This window comes from Pelobates fuscus, chromosome 1, assembly GCF_036172605.1.
Source record: "Pelobates fuscus isolate aPelFus1 chromosome 1, aPelFus1.pri, whole genome shotgun sequence".
Taxonomy (NCBI): Eukaryota; Metazoa; Chordata; class Amphibia; order Anura; family Pelobatidae; genus Pelobates; species Pelobates fuscus.
Genome location: NC_086317.1, coordinates 80,769,991 through 80,793,402, shown reverse-complemented (window position 1 = coordinate 80,793,402; position 23,412 = coordinate 80,769,991). Strand labels below are relative to the sequence as shown.

The window sequence follows — 23,412 nt, the reverse complement described above, 5'->3', positions numbered from 1 at the left end:
GAAAGCCAGTAGACACAAACAAAAGAGCTGGAGACCCTTCTTTCTCACCCCTTCACTGTCACCAAGAGTTTGCAATGTGACAATCTAACCCCGGGTAAATTCCTCTTGGAATGGAAGAGCCTGTTATATCGCCTGAACAAAAATGGGGGGTTATTAGCTGAGGGCATTGCATCTTCAATGATGAAAAGAGAGTCTCTGGAGAGTTTGCTGGAAAATGATATCTTGTTAGCGGCTATTTATGTCAACCCAATGAGCCGACTTTTGTTGAACAGTGAACAGACTGCTACTGGGAAAAAGGCCCTCTATGATGTAGCAGTTCGCATGAAGGGATTACGACCTGAAATACCTCCACTGGATGAAGTTCTTTTAAGCAATAGTGGTAAATCAGGATCATCTTCTTCAAACGAAGAATTAGATTTTGATTCCTTCTTAGACAAAATGTAAGGTTCTAAAAGAAAGCGAAGTCGCATAAGCGTTACAGAACCAGTAAATGTCCAAATAAAAAAATTCAAACAGGAGTTTTATGAAGCACGAAAAGAAGTTGAAAAGTATGATCGCTCATCAAAACTTACTGTTGAAGAAGCCATCCTTGTTTATCCAGAGATCGTTAGTGATGTAGCCATAGTAGTTACTATGTAGTACTAGTACTAGTAGTTACTGCAATGCCACCCACCCAAGTCCGTGTCGAAGGATTATTTTCAGCCCTAAAAATAATAAAGTCTGACTTAAGAGCCTCTATGAAAGAGGATCTGGCAGAGGCAATTCTCTTCCTTCGAACTCTACATTGAATTGATTTGCATTTGCTAAGCCTATAACTACATTTCAAGATTAATATAAACCATTTCTAGGTTTTACAGATTTTGTTTTTGGTTCATATAGATAAGCTTTGTTTTTGTTCTAAAACAACCAAATAACGTGGTTTGTATTTTTGAACTGGTAAAGTTCCTGTTCCTGATGTTTACGCCTGCTGCTACTATCCAGCCACTTGATTGATTAATAAAAACATTTTTATAAAACTTTGTTGTTTTCATTGTGTTTGTCTTTTGCTTAAACTGTTCGATACAGTAGACTGTTAGCTTCCCAACCAGTAGTCCTGTGGTAATGACATGTATGTTGCCTTTCTTTCCTTCAAGGAATGTATAAAATACATTTGCATATTAATACAGAGGAGTCGGAGTCGGAAGTACAAAAAGCTTCGGAGTCGGAACATATATCTACCGACTCCACAGCACTGGTGAGAACAATGGATGGTGGCCATCTTAACGCACAAACACTCTCAGCAGGACTCACACTCCCGAACACCGGTCTACTTCCACGCATGGCTCATTCGGAACTACAGAACGAGGTGAACATTATCCATGAACCAGCGTTAGTCTAACTCCTATAGTGTTCGTGTAAAAACCCCACGAACAGAGACCGGCTCTTGCCACATTTCTTCTGGAACGGTTTTCGGCATACTCCTCGTGGCAAACCGGTCAAAACTTCTCTGCAATGGTACAGACAAACTACCGAACAGATCTGGGTGATTTTTGGGATATATTGTTCACCCAGATCCCAGCTATCCAGCGATGTGGGGTTTTATTGTATTTTGGGGTGTAAAAATACTGTATTTTTCTGTCCTGGAGATAATTGAGCTTAGCCTGTCCTCTAACTCAAATATCTCCCAGGCTCAGGGGAGGAGTTTGTAAACTGTATAAAACTGATGCTTGTGTACCATTAAAATTGAGTCTTTACCCAGCATTAAGCCTCTTCTCATGTGTGGTGGGTTATGCTATGCCAGTGTCTACGTTCTGCCTGGAAGGATTAAAGGCTGTCTGCTGAGGGAAAGGGAACCCAGGATGGTCAAAAGGAGTTAGACCGTCACAAATTTCCTTTGTCTGTTCATTGCTATACTAAACTCTGCGTATTAGGGTTATACATCGTGACAGCTACCAACCGTGATCTTGGTCGAAAAAAAGACAGATCTGTTCACACCCACCTCACAAGGTACCAGCTGACCAAGGGAAGGGTGGGGGAGAGGTCTGACTCCGGAAAACCAATAGCATGCTATAGTTCAAACACTGATTAGAATACGACCACCAACACCCTAAGGAAATCATGTCTATCTGACATAGACCTGCAGAGATCCAGAACAAAGTCTGTAAAGGGGATAAGGGAAGAGAATAGTTGAGCTAGGACGCAAACTTACCTGACAAAACCACACTTTTAGGGAGGTGTTGACATGAGCACCAAAAGACAGCATGACCGTGCTGGGACCTGCGAGTCCACATTTTGGTTACTTGTTTCCTCATTACCATTTTGCCCAGCTAAAGGTCCTGTGCGAGCAATTAGGAACTACAACCTTAGGGACCTGCGTGTCCCAACCTGGTAATTGTTCCAATTGCATTGAACACTGAATAAAAAATATTTACAAAAAAAAGTGTCTGTTCTGAAAAATGGTAAAAAAAAATAAAAATGGAAAAGGTGCATAAACACCAGCTCAATATGCCTGTTGGTTTCCGTGGTGACGGCCCCTCTTTATACGTCAGGCCATTCTGCTTTCTCTATGCTGCCAGGTGCAAAGGACAGAGCTTATAACAATGATTGATCGGGAGCTAAGATGGAGGCGCCCAGTTACAGTATAAAGAGATACAGATTGCTACATTTAATTGTATTTTTCACACACCTCACAAACACAAGTTGTTAACCCCTTAAGGACCAAACTTCTGGAATAAAAGGGAATCATGACATGTCACACACGTCTTGTGTCCTTAAGGGGTTAAATATAGGCATAAGTAAACATAATATTAAAAATCCTGGGAAGTGATTGCTCCACTTTAAATGCCAAATATAATGTTATATTCTGATCCCTTGCAATAATATTTGATTTTCCTGTAGGTTTATTAATAGTGCAGTTGGAAGGTGGTGCAAGGAGAATCACCATAGAATCCTACATGTTAGTGTACATGTATTTACTGCTGTCATGGTGATTTGTGCATTCTAATGAGATTATGGTAGTACAGTCTCCATTTTACATGGTGCCGTTTTCGGTAGATTTTTCAAGACAACTTGTAATTTTAGTCAATTTAAGAGTCATTTACTTAGCCACAATAAATAGTAGGGCGGTAACTAACAACCTTTGTATTGTGGGTGGTGTTACTTTATTTATACATTTTATTGAGGCTATTTACAATCTTCCTTAGTGACGGTATCTCTTTTTACAAAAATTAACACAAATAATAAACTGATAGTCACATTAAAACCCTTTTAACCCATTCCACAAGTTATTGGCAGAAAAAGGAGCACCAGGATATTTGAATTTTGTGTGTAATGTGTAAAATGTTTTTGTTTTTCATTTCAGTTACCAGAATACAATGTTACAGATACTGCACAACTCACGTCTTTATTATTATTACTGTAATAGGAAATTAACACACGCATTGGAGAGGGAGAGGCCGGTCTTGTTCAGTATATTACAAACTCCTAACCAACAGAGAAAGTGCTTAAATAAACAACTTCCTCCTAATAAAGGAGCAATCTGCTGAACGAAGGTTTTCCAATGTCGGTCTTTTAAAAAAGTAAAATTAAAAAAAATACATATTCGGTCCTGTTTCCTTCCATACCCTTTCATGTAATTTGAGAATGCTGCTTCACGGCTGAACATTAGGACTTAGGAGGCAATTTATATTTTGAATTATTAAAATAAAGATTATATCAAGGCAGATGTTTGTGCAATGCCTAATGCTCTCTAAACAGTGCTGCAGTTTGACTTTAGAGGAGTGAGGCCGTTAGGCCCGTGTAGAATGGGATTTGAAACACTGGCTCATTTTAAATCGTATCACTCTGTTCACGACGGGTCTTTTGTGTTCTATATTGATACTAAAATATAATCCAACATACAAATAATACTGATCTCCAGTTAATGGGTGACAATGGTGAAGCAGGTTTAAGTTGAATGTTTTATATTGATGAATGAAATATACCATATTTAGATTGTAAGCTTTAGGCAGGGCCCTGCTTACCTACTGTTCCAGTATGTTAATCATTTTGCTAGAATTAAATGTTTTTCTTGTTTACCTATTGTAAGGCACTGTGGAATATGTTGGTGTTATATAAATAATTGTAATTGTACCTGTTGCAGCATTGGATTTAATCAAATAATTACTTTTTTTGGTGTTTACTATGAAGGTTTAGTATACAAAGATGCTTGTATGATTGTTGAAGGGACAAATTTATGTAACTGCATGTTATTAAATGATGTTTGTGTGTTTTATTACAGGGTTACTCTATCACCATGACTACTTCTGCTTTTTGAAGTGATCACGATGGTAGGAGTCTGATGTGCAGTGTTTCAGCTTGAAAAACTGTACATCCAGATTAATTTTAAGTTGTGTGTCTGGGACTTGTTGCACCCCCAGCACACGTGACATTGGCTGCCTAGAACTCCATTCTTTACTGCCTAATGTCAATTCTGTGCACGCTAGTGACCGACATTCACTTATTCTTGCAGAGTCTGCAAAGGGAGGCTCATGACTTCCCTCCATTCTTCCTATCCCACCCGATTATTATTTGTGTGTGCTCACTCCCTTTCCCCCTTCTTTTCCTGACCTGGCTCCGAGGGAGCACATGCACTTTGAGCCGGTTAAAAAGTACATATGAGTGGACGTAAGTGGACCTGGAATAGATTCAGGATATGTATGTAACATACCACGACTGCTGAATATTGAAGATTTAATTAGGATGTGTAGCATAGCGTGATATTAGACACGCTGCAATAAATGGATATGTGGAATTTAGTGTGATTGCATTACGTTTAGATGTAGCATGTTCACAGGCAGAGTGTACAATAAAACAAGATGCGTAGTATGTTGCAATAAATAAAGATGCATATAATGTATGTTGATAGACATCAACTTGTATAATACTTTAGGTTTCTTTATTAACTATGCTTGCTTTTCTCTGATCATTCACCATGACCGCAATATATGAGAAGTAAGATCCTCCCCTCACAGACAAAGGGCCGGAAACGGAACTCTGAAAATAACATAAGTGGACCTGCCACCTACCAATCAGACAGTCTGTGTCACTAGTTCCACAACCATTGGAAAAGAGAGGAAGCATGGTCAGGAAACATTTTTCTTCATTAATAATCAACCCATGGCAGCATTAAAAGGACTCTCCAGTGCCAGGAAAACAAACCCGTTTTCCTGGCACTGCAGGACCCCCTCCCTCCCTCCCTCTCACCATCCCATGTTGCTGATGGGGTTAAAACCCCCTTCAGTGAATTACCTGAATCCAGCGCTGATGTCCCTCGACGCTGGGTCAGGCTCCACCCACGCTCCTCCCCGCCGGCTGGGGGAGACCCAATGGCCGTGCCCGCGCGCGTTAGACCTCCCCATAGGAAAGCATCATTCAATGCTTTCCTATAGGGATTCCGGCTACGCTGGAGGTCCTCATGCATAGCGTGAGGATGTCCAGCGTCGTTTAAAACACTTTTTGTGCTTTAAGAACACAGAAGTCCCTCTAGTGGCTGTCTGATAGACTTGCAGGATTATGGGTGATGGGAGTTGGCACCCAGACCACTCCAATGGGTATAAGTGGTCTGGGTGCCTGAAGTGTCCCTTTAAGCAATGGGTAATACCTGTTGGAACAGCTGTCCTCTCCTCTCTGGTAAGTACCTGCTGTGGTCTTAGAGTTCTATCCAGACCGAGCCACACCCTTCCGGTACTGGGAGACACTCCAAAAGACCTACAAGGGCGTCGGTGCAGGAAATGTCTGTTTATTAAAAAAAAAAAAAGTTTTTTATAATAACATGCAATAAAGGGGAGACTAGGGGGAGTATCCCTAATTATCAATCCGATATGGACAACTACTAACGAACAGTGTGAGCTAGCTCGATATAAAACTTATCTAGTTGGGCATTACTAGGTGTTCTCTTTTTGGAATAGTAGGGCAGGGTCTTCTTACAATAGAAGAGCACAAAGATGGTTGTGTGCAAAGACTACGTTTGTCACGTTCTGGCATGATCGTGTGCTAAACTACGTGACGTCCTTGCAATGTACAAGGCTGTTAGTCTTATGATTCAGCCGAACAGAAATTAACCCTATCAGTGATGGAAGCTTAGTCAGTCTCATATTAACTATTTCAGGGATAGTGTTAGTCAATCTCATCCTTACACTGTGAAGCACAAAAATTAACACATTACGCACTTACCAGGTCAAGGTTTTTCCAAAATCCCAAAACGAGCTCCCATAATACCAAATACATAGTGGAAGGGACAGAGGTCAATACATTACTGAGCTACAATGAACTTAAAGGAACACTATAACACTAGAATGTATGTTTTGAAACTCTAGTCCTGGCATGGCTGTGCAGGTCCCCGGCACCTCTTACCTTGCTCTGAAAAGATGTTTAAACTCCCCCTTTCTCCTCCCTCCCCCAATGGCTGGTCACATTTTCATAGCAGAGATCATTTAACTTTATGATCTCTGTCAATTCCATGCTTTTCCATGGGGATGCAATGAGAGACTGTAGCGCATGCGCGGCAAAACGCTACGCTGTGCCATGCCAATTAGCATCTCTTTATAGAGATGCATTTCTATAAGGAATGTTCAGCATGAAGAACCTGAATGCCTGCCAATGATGCACTGCTGCATCACTGATATAGGAAGCACCTCTAGTGGCCGTCTGAGTGACCGTCACTAGAGCTGTTACTAAGCAGTAATGAAAAGACAGTGTTTCCATTACAAAGCCTGCAGGGACAGGCTGTAAACATCAGTACAACTACATTGAGCTGTAGTGGTTCTGGAGATGGTGTCCCTTTAAAAAATAAATAAAATAAAAAAAGCCTATTGAGTAATCAAGGAATTTTCCACACTTTAGTCCAGAGACTTCCTGTCAGCAACTCATGGTATATAATCACAAGGAACATCCTGGATACATGTAATGTCATGTAGAAAATAACTAGATCCAGATAATCAGACCCAGAAAGGAGCAATGGCTAATACTTATCAAGCTCCTGGTGGTAGTGAAACGCCATTCGTCTGATGTTACAGTAAAAATAAGAATTATTGTTATTTTATTATTATTGCAATTTATATAGCGCCAACAGATTCCATAGCGCTTTACAATATTATGAGAAGGGATTTAACTATAAATAGGACAATTACAAATAAACTTACAGGAACAATAGGTTGAAGAGGACCCTGCTCAATTGAGCTTACATTCTATAGGAGGTGGGTGTAAAACACATTAGGACAGGAATTTGCAATCAAATAAGGTGCCCTTTAGGAGAGGGCAAGAGACAGGTATGTGAGGTAGGGGTTAGTCTTGGAGGCCATAAGCTTTCCTAAAGAGATGGGTTTTAAGGCACTTCTTAAAAGATGCAAGACTAGGGGAGAGCCTGATGGCGGTAGGCAGGCTATTCCATAGGAAGGGAGCCGCCCGCGAGAAGTCCTGCAAGCGCGAGTTGGCCGTACGAGTGCGGACAACGGACAGGAGGTGGTCACGGGCAGAGCGGAGAGACCGAGAAGGGACATACCTATGGATCTGTGAGGAGATATAAGAGGGGCTAGAGTTGTTCAGTGCTTTATAGGTGTGAGTTAGTACCTTGAATTGACTCCTATAGCATACAGGAAGCCAATGTAAGGACTGGCAGAGGGGTGAGGTGTGAGAGAAACAACTAGAGAGGAAAATCAGTCTAGCAGCAGCGTTCATTACGGACTGTAGGGGTGCAGTACGGCTTTTGGGAAGACCAATCAGGAGAGGGTTACAGTAATCCATGCGGGAAATTACCAGAGCATGGACAAGCTCCTTGGTAGTATCTGGTGCAAGAAAGGGGCGGATGCGGGCTATGTTTTTAAGATGGAATCTACAGGATTTGGCAACATGCTGGATGTGAGGCTCAAAGGTGAGACCAGAGTCAAGTATGACGCCAAGACAGCGTGCTTGCAAAGATGGACTGATGTTGGTACCACAAACTTGTAGGGAGAGTGAAAGAGGAGGATCAGTATTAGGAGGAGGAAAGACAAGGAGCTCAGTTTTTGAGAGATTGAGTTTCAGAAAGCGGGAGGACATCCAGTCAGAGATGGAAGAAAGGCAAGCAGTGACACGTTGCAGGACGGCAGGGGAGAGGTCCGGGGAGGAGAGATATAGCTGGGTGTCATCAGCGTACAGGTGGTAGTGGAATCCAAGAGAGGCAGTATAAAGAGAAAATAGAAGGGGACCAAGGACGGAGCCTTGGGGTACTCCAACCGAGACAGGGCGAGGGGAGGAGGTATCATTAGAAAAGGAGACACTGAATGAGCGTTGGGAGAGATAAGAGGAAAACCACGAGAGGACAGAGTCACAGAGACCAAGCGATTGAAGAGTTTGAAGAAGGAGAGCATGATCAACGGTGTCAAAGGCCGCTGAGAGGTCAAGAAGAATTAGTATGGAGTAGTGGCCTTTGGATTTAGCTGCGATTAGGTCGTTAGTGACTGTGATAAGGGCAGTCTCTGTAGAGTGGAGAGGGCGGAAGCCAGATTAAAGGGGGTCAAGGAGAGAGTTGGAATTGAGGAAATGAGACACACGGGTAAAGACAAGCCTTTCCAGAAGCTTTGAGGAAAAAGGGAGCAGGGATATGGGACGGTAGTTAGAGAGGGTGGATGAGTCGAGGGATGGTTTTTTTAATATAGGTACTACAGTGGCATGTTTAAGGTCAGCAGGGACGATGCCAGAAGAGAGCGAGCAGTTGAAGATGTGTGTTAGAGAAGGCACGAGACAAGTGGAGAGAGATCTGATAAGGTGAGATGGGACAGGATCGAGCGGGCAAGTGGTGGGGCGAGAGGAGCAAAGAAGAGCAGCCACCTCTTGGTCAGTAGCTGGGGGGAATGTCTGAAGGGTAGGAAAGGCATGATCTATGTGTGTTTGAGAAACAGAAAGGCAAGGAGGGGAGAATTCTTTCCTTAGCTGTTCAATCTTGTCAGTGAAGTAACATGCAAAGTTATCAGAAGTAAGGTTAGTTTTGGGGGTGGCCACAGCAGGGCGAAGAAGAGAATTAAAGGTGTCAAAGAGACGCCTGGGGTTGCGGGAACATTATTAGATGATTGGAATTATTAGATGATTGGTTTGCTGCTGAGCCATACCTGCCTGCAAGAAAAGGCAGAGCCGAGTAGAGAAATAGAACTTGTTATGACCAACTCTAGAATCAGTTTGCCTAGAAATTGCAGATATCAATTCTGATTGAAACTCACACTCTCCATTGACTTTATGATACATTAATAATTAATTGCAAGCTGTGAAGATGTGTCCAAAAATGTAATTCACAATAATGACACCCTGCAAGTTTCAGGAAGGAACATTGCGTATAAGGACCTAGGCACAGTGAAAAATACCCACCATGGTTTTAGGGAGGGACATAAAGCTTGTAAAACAAAACTTTTATATTTGTATTTGATAACACTATTGTTTTAAGAAGTCAAGCTGTTTTTTTGTTTTTTTTCTCTTACCTGATTTCATCGCCGTAGTCCATTAGCGCTGTTTCGGTCTTCTCCCACAACGTCATGGCAATCTGCAAACCTAACGTGCATGCATTGAATTAATGCTTTCCTATGGGGTTTTTCAAGACGCTGGATGTCCCCATGCAAAGTCATGCTATGTGAAACTGCAGGAAGTGCCTCTTCACCCTTCAAGTTAAACACTGCATGTTCTCTAAAACCGCAATGCGTTTTACATAACAGGGTTAAGGGAACAGGAACTCTGTACCCAGAGAACTTCAGTGAAGTTGAGATTGAGTGGTCTTGGTGCAGGATGTGGTGAACCTGCTTACATGGGAGGCCTGCCACCCAGAATGACCAGATAAAAGGGCAACATTTTGTAAAATGTTTTGCACCATTACTGGGTAAGGGCGCCAGCCAGGGTACTACTCCTATCCCTAACCACTACAGCCGGCTGTAGTGGTTATGGTAGTTGGAGTAACCCTTTAAGTGCAGATATTCAGCACACAATAACATATTGGTTTATTTACTAAATTGTAGCAAATGGAAATCAGAATGCCAAATATTAGGATAAAGTAGCCAAACTTTGATTGTTGCTGATCTGGAGATTGTTTTGAGACTCCCATTAAACCATCCTTGATTTCTCCTATTCTCCCTCGTCTACAAAATGAGTTTAATTACTTGCTATGTTTGCAAATGTGTGGATTATATGCTTGCTTTTGAGGATCATGATTTTGCACCTATATATTCTCATTTCATTAAGACTATACCAATATACTGAATGTTACATGAATTGTGTTTCTTGGGGACTGTATTTCCGTTTGTTGAGATCTGTGGAAAGTCTGGTTTATTCACTAAGTTTTTTTCAGTTGTTCTGACATTTTATAATATTTTGTCAAAATAACAGAGCTAACGAGAAAAAGAACCAGCTCTGCCAAAATAGGATTTTTCTTTAAAGGAAATTATAGTGTTAGGAATACAAAACTCTTCCTAACGCTATAGAGTCCATCTGCAAATTGCAAAAGGTCACCCCCACATACACACGGCTGATGGTGTTCCTTGGCGTTGGCTCCGTCCCTTCCTCCTGTGACATCACAGCAATGCTGGAACCTAATACTCATGCTCATGCATTAGGCCTTCCCCATACAAAAGCATTGAATCATTGCTTTCCTATGGGGCATTTGAAGACGCTGGACGTCCTCGTGCAAAACGTGAGGACGTCGATGGTCGTTTCACAATGTTAAACTCTGTGAAAAGCCAGGAAGTGCCTCTAGTGGCTGTCTGGAAGACAGGCACTAGAGGTGGAGTTAACCCTAAATAAATAAATAAACCTTGCAAAGTAGTTATTGCAGTTTCTCTGCTTTACATTGGAAGGTTACGGGGACAGGGACAATGCACCCAGACCATTTCAATAAGATTAAGTGGTCTGGGTGTCTCTAATGTCCCTTTACATATACTGATTTGGCTTACATTTTGCAAAGTAATTGTTATGCCTTCTCTACACACTTTTTAGTGACTGCACCCTCTGTAGGCGAAGTTTCATCACTGCAGCCCAATATGAATCCCTAGTCTTTTGACTCGTGATTTGAAAGCAAAGGGTCTGCACAATTACAGTAATAGCTGGGAGAACAGAGATAAAGATAAGAAAGTACTCGGAATATAGAAAGTTCCTTTTGTTAACTCCAATGTGCCAGAGGCCATTTGTTCCCATGATCTGACAGTGATAGAGTTAATCTTCCAAGTCATGTTATATAAAGAATATCTAAACAATGGGATTTGGTTGAACACTCCATGATTAGAATGGGATTATGCTTTCTTAGTGTTCCACTGAAAGGCCTTGTTTGTTTTAAGATTAAGGGCTACATTTTCTACAAGGTACTTTTCTGAAGCGGAAAGTCTCATGCATGGAGATTAGTACTCCTGTGCTCATGACATGATGGAGAGCCACAGCTCCAAGAGTTCAGAGTTAGATTTGTTCTTCCTCACTCAGTCCCCCTCTGACAGCCAGTCTCGCGTGCGCTCAGACAGTTTAAGCAGCACTGGCTCCTACGGAAGGTATGTGCTGCGTCAGAGAGTGGCTCAGCTCATGACCTGCATGGAAGATGTGAGCTCGGATGATGAAATTCATGAAGAACTCTCCCGCTCAATAGATCACGCTTTTAAAATCTGTGGCAAAAAGATGGCACCAAAAACACAGGATTTCAGGTTATCATTTTCTGTATGATTGTGAATGTAGTGTAAAGAACAACCCATATCTTGTATTCTGGTATATCTATTTTATTAGACAATAGCAAATACCATCTCTGTAATTCTTTACTAATATACCTTTTTTATTTTTATTTGTATTTCTCTCCAGCTGCTTATCAAATTAGATGTGTATATATCTATGTGTGTTTAAATAATGTGTGGTTTTTTGTTTTTTTTTAAATTATTTTTTATTTTAATAGCTGGGTTTTGCCATCTTTTTATTTTGTCTGGTAATTAGTGTATGGTACCGTAATTCTTTTTGTTTAGATAAAATAGATATCTACTGTTTGCTGTGAACAGTGTAAATTGTACAGGGATTTTCTGTTTTTCTTTAGACTAATGAACTAAGTATGTATAGAGAGGGCCTCTGTGTCCACTTTCAGAATAAGTTAATTTTATTTTTTGATGTAAAGGTTTGAACATTTTTTTGTAATCAAGATCTATGATTTCGCCAAGAATTACTAGGAACCTAAAGCAATCCAGAAATTGTTCCTTTCCTATGTGCATCACCACATGAAATGACACCTAGATCACACTAACACCCATTTAACACCCTCTTTCAGAAACCCATAGATAACCATATTGTTACTTTTATTTATTATTCATACACACCCACATCCCCACAACTCCTTTTTCTCCCAGCGCTCATATATCACCCACAACCGTAAAAGCTTTGAGTATGTGTTTCAGCAAAATAAACTGGAGACAGACCGACTCGTATTGTTGGGCTAGCATAAGAGATTGAAGTCTCCCCCCAACCCCTCCCAGTCTGGGCATTTGACCTGAATTTTGCTGTTCAGGGAACATACTGCTATGTGTGTTGTTTTTTTTTACTAGCATTGCTTTTTCTTTTTTAAACCATATTTGAAATGCAATGAAAATGTAAAAAAAAAGTTTTCCTTATCGGTATATACATAAAATGCATATGCGTGCCACCTTCATAAAGTGCCAAACACCATATGGTTCAATATTACAAATGCAATGATGGTGGAGAATACAGTGAACAATTGATATTTGCCTATTTGTTCTTTAAAGGGCCATAGTTCCCTCCCCATTGATGATCTCTGGTCCAAACAGATACAAACCTTGAAACCAATACAGCTGTTTTTGAAGCATTAAAAGAGTTTGGAGTTATTATTCTTCGTGTGATGATATCGAACATGAAGACCTTCGAAAATCAAGGGTCTGAAGCAGTAAGTGCTTCTAGTGGCTCTCTGACGCCAAGCATTAATTTATATGCTGCGGGCCAGTGTTCATTCTTTCTCAGACTGGATGTTCCCCCCCCCCCCGAGTGCCAACGGTTGTGCTTACCTGTATTTGGGGAATGCATCACAGTATAGATTCGCTAATTTACTTTACCATTTTTGGTATGCATTTTCTTAAATAATCTGCAAAATCAAATTTAATAAATAGCCTTATAATTGTTTACTTTATTTTTCAGGATACACTTGGTGACTTGGAATGTGGGAACAGCACCTCCTCCCCGAGATGTCAGCTCGTTACTGCTTCTGGACACACCAAAATCAGACATTGATATGTATATTGTGGGGTATGTGAATATTGGTCAATCCTCCTCCTTAATCCCATCTCGGTTAGGGTATATTGGCATTTGTCAGCAGTATGCCATCCTACAAAAGAAGGGCTTTAATGCTGTTAGGGTGGAATAGTGCACCCTAACGATCTGTCCCTCCAGCCCAAATACTTACCCTCTGCTTCAAACTCGATTGGGGGTCCTGCCGGAGACCCCAGGCAGTCTTCCTGCAGGCAATCCACCGATCAGTCATGTGATATCTGTGACACCTCGATCACATGACTCTGATCTGCTGGATTGGCTGCAGGGGTACTCCTGGGTTGTCAGGCAGGTCCCAGATAGGTAATCAGAAATGTAAGCATCAAAATATGCATTGATGATTTATTTATATATATATATATATATATATATTTTTCTCAGAGTCTCAGGCTTAACTACCTCCTCTCTCCCAGCTGTTAGACTGTTAGACTCTGATGTCTTCAGAGGCCGACCTTTTAAAACCCTAGGGCTGGTTAATTACATTCACCTGGTTTATAACATTCAAGGGGTGACTCCCCCCAATTAACCCCATCATGCTGGGAATAGAGAGCGCTCCAATCTATTACTAACATAGAAAGCCTCTCTGACCTTGCCACAATATATATATATATATATATATATACACACACACACAGAAGAGAATTTACTTTCTTTTACCCATGATTTTGTGTGTGTGTGTGTGTGTATATACAAATAAGTGTGTGTATATATACACACACACACACACAAGGGAAAAAGAAAGTAAATTCTCTTCAGGACATAATAACAATAATCTGTTCCTTAGCAGGTCTTAAAATTAGGTAAATGCAACCTCAGATGAGCAACAACACATCACATATCACACTCGGTCCTGATTTATTTAACAAAAATAAAGACAAAATGGAGAAGCCATGTGTAAAAAAACCAAAAAACCTAAGTACACCCTTACTGCTTTAATAGGAATTAAGAGGCTAACTAGCAGATAGGTGCTGCTAATCAAATGCCCTTGATTAATTGATAATCAGCAAGAGTGACAACCTCTATAAAAGCCAAAGTTTTAGCAGTTTGCTGGTCTGGAGCATTCAGGTGTGTGTTATCACAATGCCAAGGAAGAAAGACATCAGCAATAATCTTAGAGAAGCGATTGTTGTTGCACATCAAACTGGGAAGAGTTATAAGGCCATTTCCAAACAATTTTAAAGTCCATCATTTTAAATTGAGAAGATTATTCAAAAGTGGAAAACCTTCAAGACCTTTGCTAATCTTCCCAGGAGTGGATGCCCCAGCAAATTCACCCCGGGGTCAGACCGTGCAATGCTCAGAGAAATTGCTAAAAACCCAAGAGTTACATCTCAGACTCTACATGTCTCGGCATGCAAAATGTTAAAGTTCATGGCCATACAATTAGAAAAAGACTGACCAAGTATGGTTTTGTTTGGAATGGGTGCAAGGAGAAAGCGTTCTCTGTACAAAGAATATGGCAGCACAGCTTAGGTTTTAAAAGTTGCATCTGAGCAAACCACAAGACTTCTGAAACCATGTCCTTGTGACCGACCTCCTCTACTCTTTTAGAGTACCTCTGCCCATTCTGGAACGCTTCAGCCCCAATCACAAAGCTTGACTGGGGTCTCTCTGGAGCTCTTTCCTTACAGGGAGGTATTGTCCCCTCTGCCTATTCCTCTGAAGTTTTCCTTTCAGGCAGGTATGCTGCATGCAATGTGATCGCTCCTGTCTTTATAAAAGCACTTGAGGCTTTCAAGCCTATCTCCATTTTTGGTTTGCCCCAGGGCTAAAGGGATTGTGCAGCCAGCCAACAGGTCAGAAGACTGTTACTGAGAACCCTAAAAATCTACACCGGACGCACAGTTCTAAAAGGAGCTAACCTACAAAACTATATTTTTACTCGGGACTAGCCCATATGCTCATTACATAATGATTACTGTGATAACTTCAATAAAATACAAATAAACAAATACACGAACTTATAACAACATAATGACATATTTACAACAGGGTGGGGAAGACCATAAACACAAGATATCTCTCATACCTGCAGAATTCACAATATGCAAATCTACCTGAATATGCAATTAACAAGCCTTGCTATTCATGAAGTGCATATAGCTGTTTTAAGATTCTTGCATCCAACAGGGGGCACTGTACATGCTTCACAGCTAACACCACCTAGTTTGATTGCAAGCATCAGCAGGACAGGACAGCACACACAAACCTTCAACCCCAAACAACCACATTACACACACCCTGCACCCACAGTGGGCACAGGGTGACTTAAACATAAGTCATCCAAAGACCTAATTGAATTATCTGTCTTAAGCTCCAGGTGATGGTGACTACCGTCACAGTCCTTTGGACAGATGAGACCAAACTAGAGATGTTTGGCCACAATGCAAAGCACCACCTTCGGCGTGGCATATCGGCACAAACACCTCATGTCAACTGTCAAGCATGGTGGTGAAGGGGTGATGATTTGGCTTGTTTTGCAGTCACAGGACTTGGAAGCCGTGCAGTCATTGAGTTAACCATTAACTCCTCTGTATATCAAAGTCTTCTAGAGTCACATGTGAGGCCATCTGTCTTGACGCCTAAAGCTTGGGCAAAATTGTATAAATATACATCTAATATAAATATACATATAATGTTAAAATTCATAATATCCCAGCAGAAATACCAGAGAATTTAATTTACACGCCCTGTATTTGACCGTGTAACTTTCTAAAACCCCATAAAACCTGCACATGGGGCATCATTGTACTTGGGGAACAGCACAGTGTACATATATGTGTGTTTTTTGTTGCTGGAAAAGCTAACAGTATTATGAAATTCACAGCTGAAATACCATGCAGAAATTGAAAAATAACAATTCCTTACTTTCTTACACTTGTTGAAAAGCCTTCTTTCTCCTAAACAAATAGATATATAACATGTGTGGGTGCATTTAATATGAAATGGGTAAAGTCTGGTTGAACAGACAGTTCAAATTCTAGATTTTGTTTTGATTCAGAACTTGGACGATTGCCTCTGTCCTTAAGGGGTTAAACTGAAATGCGTTCATTGAGAGGCATTCAGTATATCTATTTTTATTTCTGATTATATTTATCAGAAACAAAAGATCCATTATCAGGTGTAACTAGATGAAATTAATAAAATGCATGTTCACCTGTATGAGCACACAGGTAGAAAGCCAGTGACTGCTCGGGTATATGCGCGTGGTACACCATTCGTTTTGCCAGATCTGTACATAATATACAAAACATTTTTACAGTGTACTGCGGAAGTTGTATAACGCAGGGCGCGCTTCCCAAAATGGGACATTTCCAACATTTTAAATTCAGTTTGTCAGTGTCCATTGTAAGAATACTACAAGTGCTTCAGGTTTGTGTATAGATTACTGTTTGGGAATGTCTTACAAACTAAAATGGGTAACTTCTGTTTTGTCCTTTCTAGATTAACTCATTATTTATAGAAATATTGTAAAAAAAACATACAGCCTAGACTAGAGCAATCAGCCAGTGAAAATGAACCTAGAACAAACTAAACTAGAATTGCAAAATTTAAGTCACAATTTATGAGAGACTATAAGAAGAGTTGCAGAATATTTCCCAAATCCATTGTATTAGTCTAAAATGTGCAGTTCACTTTTAAATAAACTACAGTTCCCAATTTCACGAATAAACTCTGTCCTGTTTAATATGTTGATTAATATCTTGATCATGTGAATGTGATATCATAGCTTGTTTTTTTTTCCTGATTCCAGCTTACAGGAGGTTAATTCTAAGATAGTAACTTTTCTATCAGACTTGGCTTTCGACGACCCATGGAGTCTGTTCCTCATGGATATTTTGGCTCCTCTTGGTTACATCAAGGTATTGTATGCTCTTTCCTAAAAGGGAAGCGGTCATTTCTCTGGAATTTATATTGTTAACACAATGAAAATCACCTGTGGACTTTTTTCATGCAAGGTTTCCTCTCAAATTTATATTGATAAAGCAAAGTACGTCATAATCTAGTTCAGACAAGGCAAAGTCAGGAAAACTTTCAAATAAGGAGAAGACCCAAATATGAATTAATTTCTTATTGTCTCTGTATGCTGTCTCTGGGCTGATTGTCCGGTAGAAAGGACAGAGTTGGTAACAATGGTTGGCAGGAAGCTTAGATGGAGATATTCATTTGCATGACAAATGATGTGTGGATGTCTACATTTGATGTAATATTTCACACTTTTGCTAATTGTTTCACTAGACGCAACATGTTCTTGTTTTTTTTTGTATATTTTTATTATATATATATATATATAGCACCAGCAAATTCCGTAGTGCTGTACAGTGGGTGGACTAACAGACACGTAATTGTAACCAGACAAATGGACGCACAGGAACAGAGGGGTTGAGGGCCCTGCTCAATGAGCTTACATGCTAGAGGGAGTTGGATAAAGTGACACAAAAGGTATACGTAGCGGTAATGAAATAGGTTGATAGAAAAGTATTCACTGGGAACTTAGTAGGTTGTTTTTGACAGTTGCAGGAGAGGAGTCAATGGGGGGGAGGGATGAAAATCCGCTAATAGTTTAAATGATATGCTTTCCTGAAGAAGTGTGCTTTCAAGGATTTTTTTTAAAGGAGTGGAGACTGGGTGAATGTCTAAGGGAGAAGGGAAGAGAGTTCCACAGCAAAGGTGCAGCCCTGGTGTGACGAATTGCACTTCGCCACTGGGTCTTGGAGAGGACTACTTGTTAGGCTTTTACCTTTTGACTATGGCCCCTGTGACTTATTTTGTGACCAAGGCACTATTTCTGCCTATTGGGATTGTGGACAATAGCTCTTTAAACGTTCTAAGTAGTCGAAATGGCACTTCGGATACAGCCGAAGCGTCAAAGTGGCCGCCATTCGACATTTGAACACGTGGCGGCGGCCGTTTTGTTTAGTCTAACGTATTCAGCGGTGTTTTGTCGTCGGGTTCATGGAATTCAAATCGAACATGCAACGGCACAAACACCGCTGAACTTTACCTTCTCCGGGACTTGGACTCTTTGGGAGTCAAACAGCGTTCGACAATTCGAACGCCACTTTAACATTGGTTATTTGCACGAACGGCCTCCATTCGTACAGAACTTAGTATTGGAAATAGACCGGCCGCATAGCCAAATTCTCTGGAACTGTTTTGGGCATGAAATTGTGCGGTCAGTCAAAAGAGACTTCCATGGAACTTTTGAACCCCTGCTCTGATCTGGGTGTTTTTTGGATATGTTGTTCACCCATATCAGGGCTATCCAGGGATGTATAATTTATGGGGATATGTTTGAGTTTTGGGGTGTTTCTGAACTTTGGGTAGAAATGGATATTTTCTGCCTGTGGATAATTAGGTTATTCCATTAGCTATCTTAATTATATCACATGCAGAGGGGAGGGCTTGCTGACTGTATGTGGGAGTGTTACAGTAATAATTATTGTTCATATTGGTCCATGTTCCTTATGTCCCTGTGTTCAGAAACACTGAAATAGCGCTGGGAGAGATAGGAGCACACGGATAGAGCAGTATCCTGTAGACCGAGATTACAGAGAATGAGAAGAAGCTGTTGATGATCAACAATGGCAAAGTCAGCAGAAAGATCAAGGAGAATTAGGATAGAGTAGTGGCCGCGAAATTTAGCAGCTATTAAATTGTTGGATACTTTGGTCATCGCTGTTTCAACAGAGTGACGAGCACGGAATTCAGACTGAAGGGGATCAAGCAGAGAGTTGGATTTGAGGAAGTCTGCCTCCAAGATCCTTGAGAGAGTTGTTTATGCAAGATTGACAAATGGCAGTAGCGTAGTCAAGGTTGGGCTTTTTCAGAATTGGCGTTATGGTTGCATGCTTGAAGGGTGAAGGAAATGTGCCGGAGGAAAGGGAGATATTGAAAATTTTAGTAAGAGGAAGAGCAAGAGAGGGAGACAAAGTGCGGGTGAGATATAAGTGAATAGGATCAAGGGAACAGGTGGTGGGGCGGACGGACCGGAGCAGAGCAGAAACCTCTTCCATTGTAGTAGGTGTTAATGAGCATAGAACAGTGGTGTGAGTGAGGGAGGGAGAGAGGTTAGAGATCTCTTCCCTGATTGCAGAAATCTTCTCAGTGAAGTGAGTTGCAAAGTTTGAGACAGAGAGCGGGGGAGCAACAGGACAAAGGAGATCATTTAAAAGTGTGAAATAGGCATTTGGGTTGGCGGGACAGTGTGCTTATGAAGGTGTTGAAGTAATTTACTTTTGCAGAGGAAAGAGCCAGAGTGTAGGAGCGCAGCATAAATTTATAGTGGTGGAAGTCTGGTGCAGAGTGAGACTTTCTCTAACAGCAGTCAGCTTGGTGTGTCAGGGTTGTAATTGGGAATGCTTGCTGCATTTAAATGTAGGAGGTACCATGATGTCTAGTTGAGAGGAAAGAGTGGAGTTGTAGAGTGAGGTTGCAGAGTTAGGACAAGTGAGATTTCAGATGTGTAAAAGTGGAGTTTGGTGGAGAGATGCTGGAGATCAAGGCAATGGAGGTTTCTGCAAGATTGGAGAGTTGAGGGTGGTGAAATTTTGGTACGGGGTGTGCCAAGGTCAGTGGATGGTGGTCCGATAAAGGAAATGGAACATTGGAGAGATTAGAGGTGGTACAGAGATTGGTGAAGATGAGGTCAATAGTGTTTCCTGCTGTATAAGTTGCTGAAGTAGATCACTGTTCTTCCCCTTCATCCCAGGCACACCCAATTAATCGTGCTATAGGACGGTTTGATCAATGGTATGTGTGTAGACCCTGTGGCTGGTCCCACTGGTAAGTATATTAGTGTATCTGGCAAGGGCTCCCTGTAAAGCACTCCCTTCTAGTGATCTAGCTAAATAATCTCAGCGCACTTATCTATGTTGTTAGAGTTTGGAAATCATCAGAATCAATACTAAGTATCCAGCTTTTCTAATGGATAAAAAGACCAGTTGGTCACATCAAGTATGCAAATAGTCAAGGATTTTTTTGTATATGAATATCAGTGCAGAGAGAAAAAACTAAGGGTCTATAAATATCTAAAATACAATTGCTACACCAAATATAATATTCACATTTACTTAAAATAAGTGGCAGCGCTTGTATGTAATTGTCATCAAAACGGCAAAATTGATGCTCCTAAAAAACAAATAAAGAAAAAACCGTGTAATATTGCTAATTTCACTGCATAGGAGATGACCATGTTAGGAGTTAATACTCACAAGTAAGAAGCCAGTAAAACTGGTCTCTGTGTGTGAGCATGTGGGTCTTTATAGGGTTGCCCAGCAACCTCAAGGATACATCGATGGCAATAAGCTGACCTTAACCCCTTAAGGACCAAACTTCTGGAATAAAGGGGAATCATGACATGTCACACATGTCATGTGTCCTTAAGGGATTAAAGGTAAATACAGGATTAACTATTGTTTTATTTTTATTTTTTATAATTCTTTCTTTTTCTTGTGCATGGTATTACAGACATGCTCGCAATGCCACGACAGGTATTGCAAGGTAGAAAGAAAACATAGCGAAACAATTGCATAGCATATTTTATAGTAAAACGTAGAGAGGCTAAGCATTCATATCCAGATACTGAGTGAGACTAGACTTTTGTCTAGGGTAACGTTTCTAGATATGATGATTAGATACATAGAGTAGTGTAGTTACATCAGTACTAGAAACACAGAGAAGTTTGCGCCGGCTGTTTCAGCATTTTGCTCATCTCCCTACCGGGTGTGATGCCTGTGGCTTTGTGTGCAGCTGGTTATGTTCAGCGTGTCGGCTGGTGTGCCAGGCAGATGTTGCTCCGCAGCAGTTTGCGCCTCCTCCCTCCCCCCCATCAGTTTTGCTGTTTAGAATATAATCCACATATTTTAAGTATATGTTTATATCTTTTGTATATGGATGATTTTGTGTTTGTGTGGTGTAGCAGCATGTGAGCAGGTATAAAAGGGGATGGGTCAAATGAGACTTTTTAAGAACTCTGTACATTTTACTCTAAAAAGGGTGAATTAACAGGTATTTCCACCAAATATGGGAAAATATTTATTCTGACCCGTGGCACCCCCAACATTTGTTGTCCCAGATTGGGGTCTATTGCGTGCAAGAATACTTTTTTTTTTTTTTTTTTTTTATAACTAAAGTGATAGAAATTTAAAATCTGATTCTTTAAAATTACAGGAGATGGCACAGGGCTGTGTTAGATCACAAATTTCCTGCCATGTTTTGTAGGGGTGCAAAGGAGAGCTCCAATTTATCTTCCCATTTTCCAAACAATTTGTCTAAGGAGCTCTAGCTTGGCATTAGGCCATTGCATATAAAAGTGAGATTCCATGCTCTATGGGATCAGAGTGCCAGAGCAATAGAAGGCGAGTGGGATGGAGCTGAAGAACGTGGTTAGCTGGCTATACATGAATTGCATCATAAAGGTGGGATCTGTGCTCCTGCACTATGCAGTGTACCTGGGTTAGTGTGCAACCCAGTATCTATTTAATGGTATTAACTTCTAGCCATGGTGGGAAAGATTGATTATGAACCAGCGGAAGCAGGGGGAAGGGAAGTCATGAGTTCCCATTGACTCTATACACACACAGGGTTACTGAGATCAGTGGGTTAGGTGCTGCTATCGTTAAGCTATATTGGTGGTCCATCCAGAGCAAGGCCACAAACTGTCTACCCACCTGTGTGACTTCCACTTCATTCGACAGTTTATGTACCCCTTCCAGAATAGTAAGTGTGTTGCCTTTTTAAAATGCTTGAAGTCATGGAGAGAACCCCCCCTTGGTCTTGGGCAGAGCCAGAGTATGTTTGACCATGACCTGAGACATATATGAAAAGAACATTCGAGAGAGCGAATGAAAGGGTTTGGAAAAACACTCTAGGTAAGAGGTTCATTTTTATGACTCTGTCTCTGCCAAGCCAGGAGAGCAATGGCATTGAGCATTCCCTCTGGTTTTGCCAAATTTTTTGAGGAGCGGTTGGAAGTTCTCCTGGTATACGAGTTGGAAGTCCCTTGCCAGACACACCCCTAGGTACTTGATGGAGTGTTCAGACCACTGAAATGGAAAACTCTTGCGGATTGGTTCAGCCCATTCTATAGGAATAGAGACAAATAGAATCATGAAGTAAGTTATTTGTAGATTAAATGTTGTGGAATTTCAGTGTTGGACACAGAAAAGAAGAGATCATCCTCATGTTTAGCTACATTGTGCTCTATTTTATCTACCAGTAGTCCAGAGATGTATTCAGATTTTTTTTCTGATGGCATTCAGTAGGATCGAGAGCAAGGACAAAGCGCAACAGTGGATAGCAACAGGTGTAGTGAATTTAGAAATTACTTGTTAAGGTCCTGGTCCATAAGAGAAAAAAGATAGAATGGATGTAGGAGTGAGTTGTTTGAGGATTTGTTTTAGTTCCTGGTGTACTTCGCGGTAGCATCATCTTGCAGTAGTTGTCAGGCTCGTAGTTATGTCTGTGGTTCCTTAACATAGTTAGGAGTGTCCATTATCGCTTCCACCCCCCTTTGTCCATATGTTTAATAGGGATGATTTTGTAGTAATATTATATACCGGTCCTTTTTTTTTCTCTTTTTTTTCATGATGTGAATAGCTATATCAAGATCTTGCTTACAGGTGTTGGCAGTGATAAAGTGTTGTATTACTTAAAGGGACACTATAGTCACCAAAACAACTACAGCCTATTGCATTTGTTCTGGTGAGTAGAATCATTCCCTTCAGGCTTTTTGCAGTAAACGCTGTATTTTCTGAGAAAATGCAATGTTTACATTACAGCCTAGTGATACCTTCCCTAGCCACTCCTCCTCCTTCCCTACTGGAGGTCCTTCCTGGGGCAGTCCTGCCTAGTGTGCATCACAACATTGTGTCTCCACACTCTGCATGCAGACACTGAACTTTCCTCATAGAGATGCATTGATTCAATTCATCTCTATGAGGAGATGTTGATTGGCCAGGTCTGTGTTTGACTTGTGCTGGCCCTGCCCCTGATCTGCCTCCTTGAACGTCTCAGACAATCCTATGGGAAAGCATTGTGATTGTCTCAGACCACTAATTCTGATGTCAGAGGTAGACAGGGGGCAGAGTTACAGGTAACATTTTACTATATTTAGGGAGGCAAGGAGAGCCCAGGGGG

At 41.0% G+C, this 23,412-nt stretch overlaps 1 protein-coding gene across 5 annotated transcripts in view; it reads left to right on the top strand.

Annotated features, from left to right (window-relative positions):
• INPP5K (inositol polyphosphate-5-phosphatase K) overlaps positions 1-23,412 on the top strand; it is a 59,445-nt gene that overhangs the window by 13,712 nt on the left and 22,321 nt on the right. For 3 of the 5 annotated variants that reach the window (XM_063449925.1, XM_063449924.1, XM_063449923.1), the window contains exons 3-4: positions 13,144-13,251; positions 17,027-17,135. In XM_063449925.1, coding sequence (XP_063305995.1) covers positions 13,144-13,251; positions 17,027-17,135 — 217 coding nt within the window. Of the gene's footprint in view, positions 1-11,380; positions 11,661-13,143; positions 13,252-17,026; positions 17,136-23,412 lie in introns of those variants that run through there. The other 2 variants (XM_063449922.1, XM_063449921.1) reach the window with 1 other exon arrangement.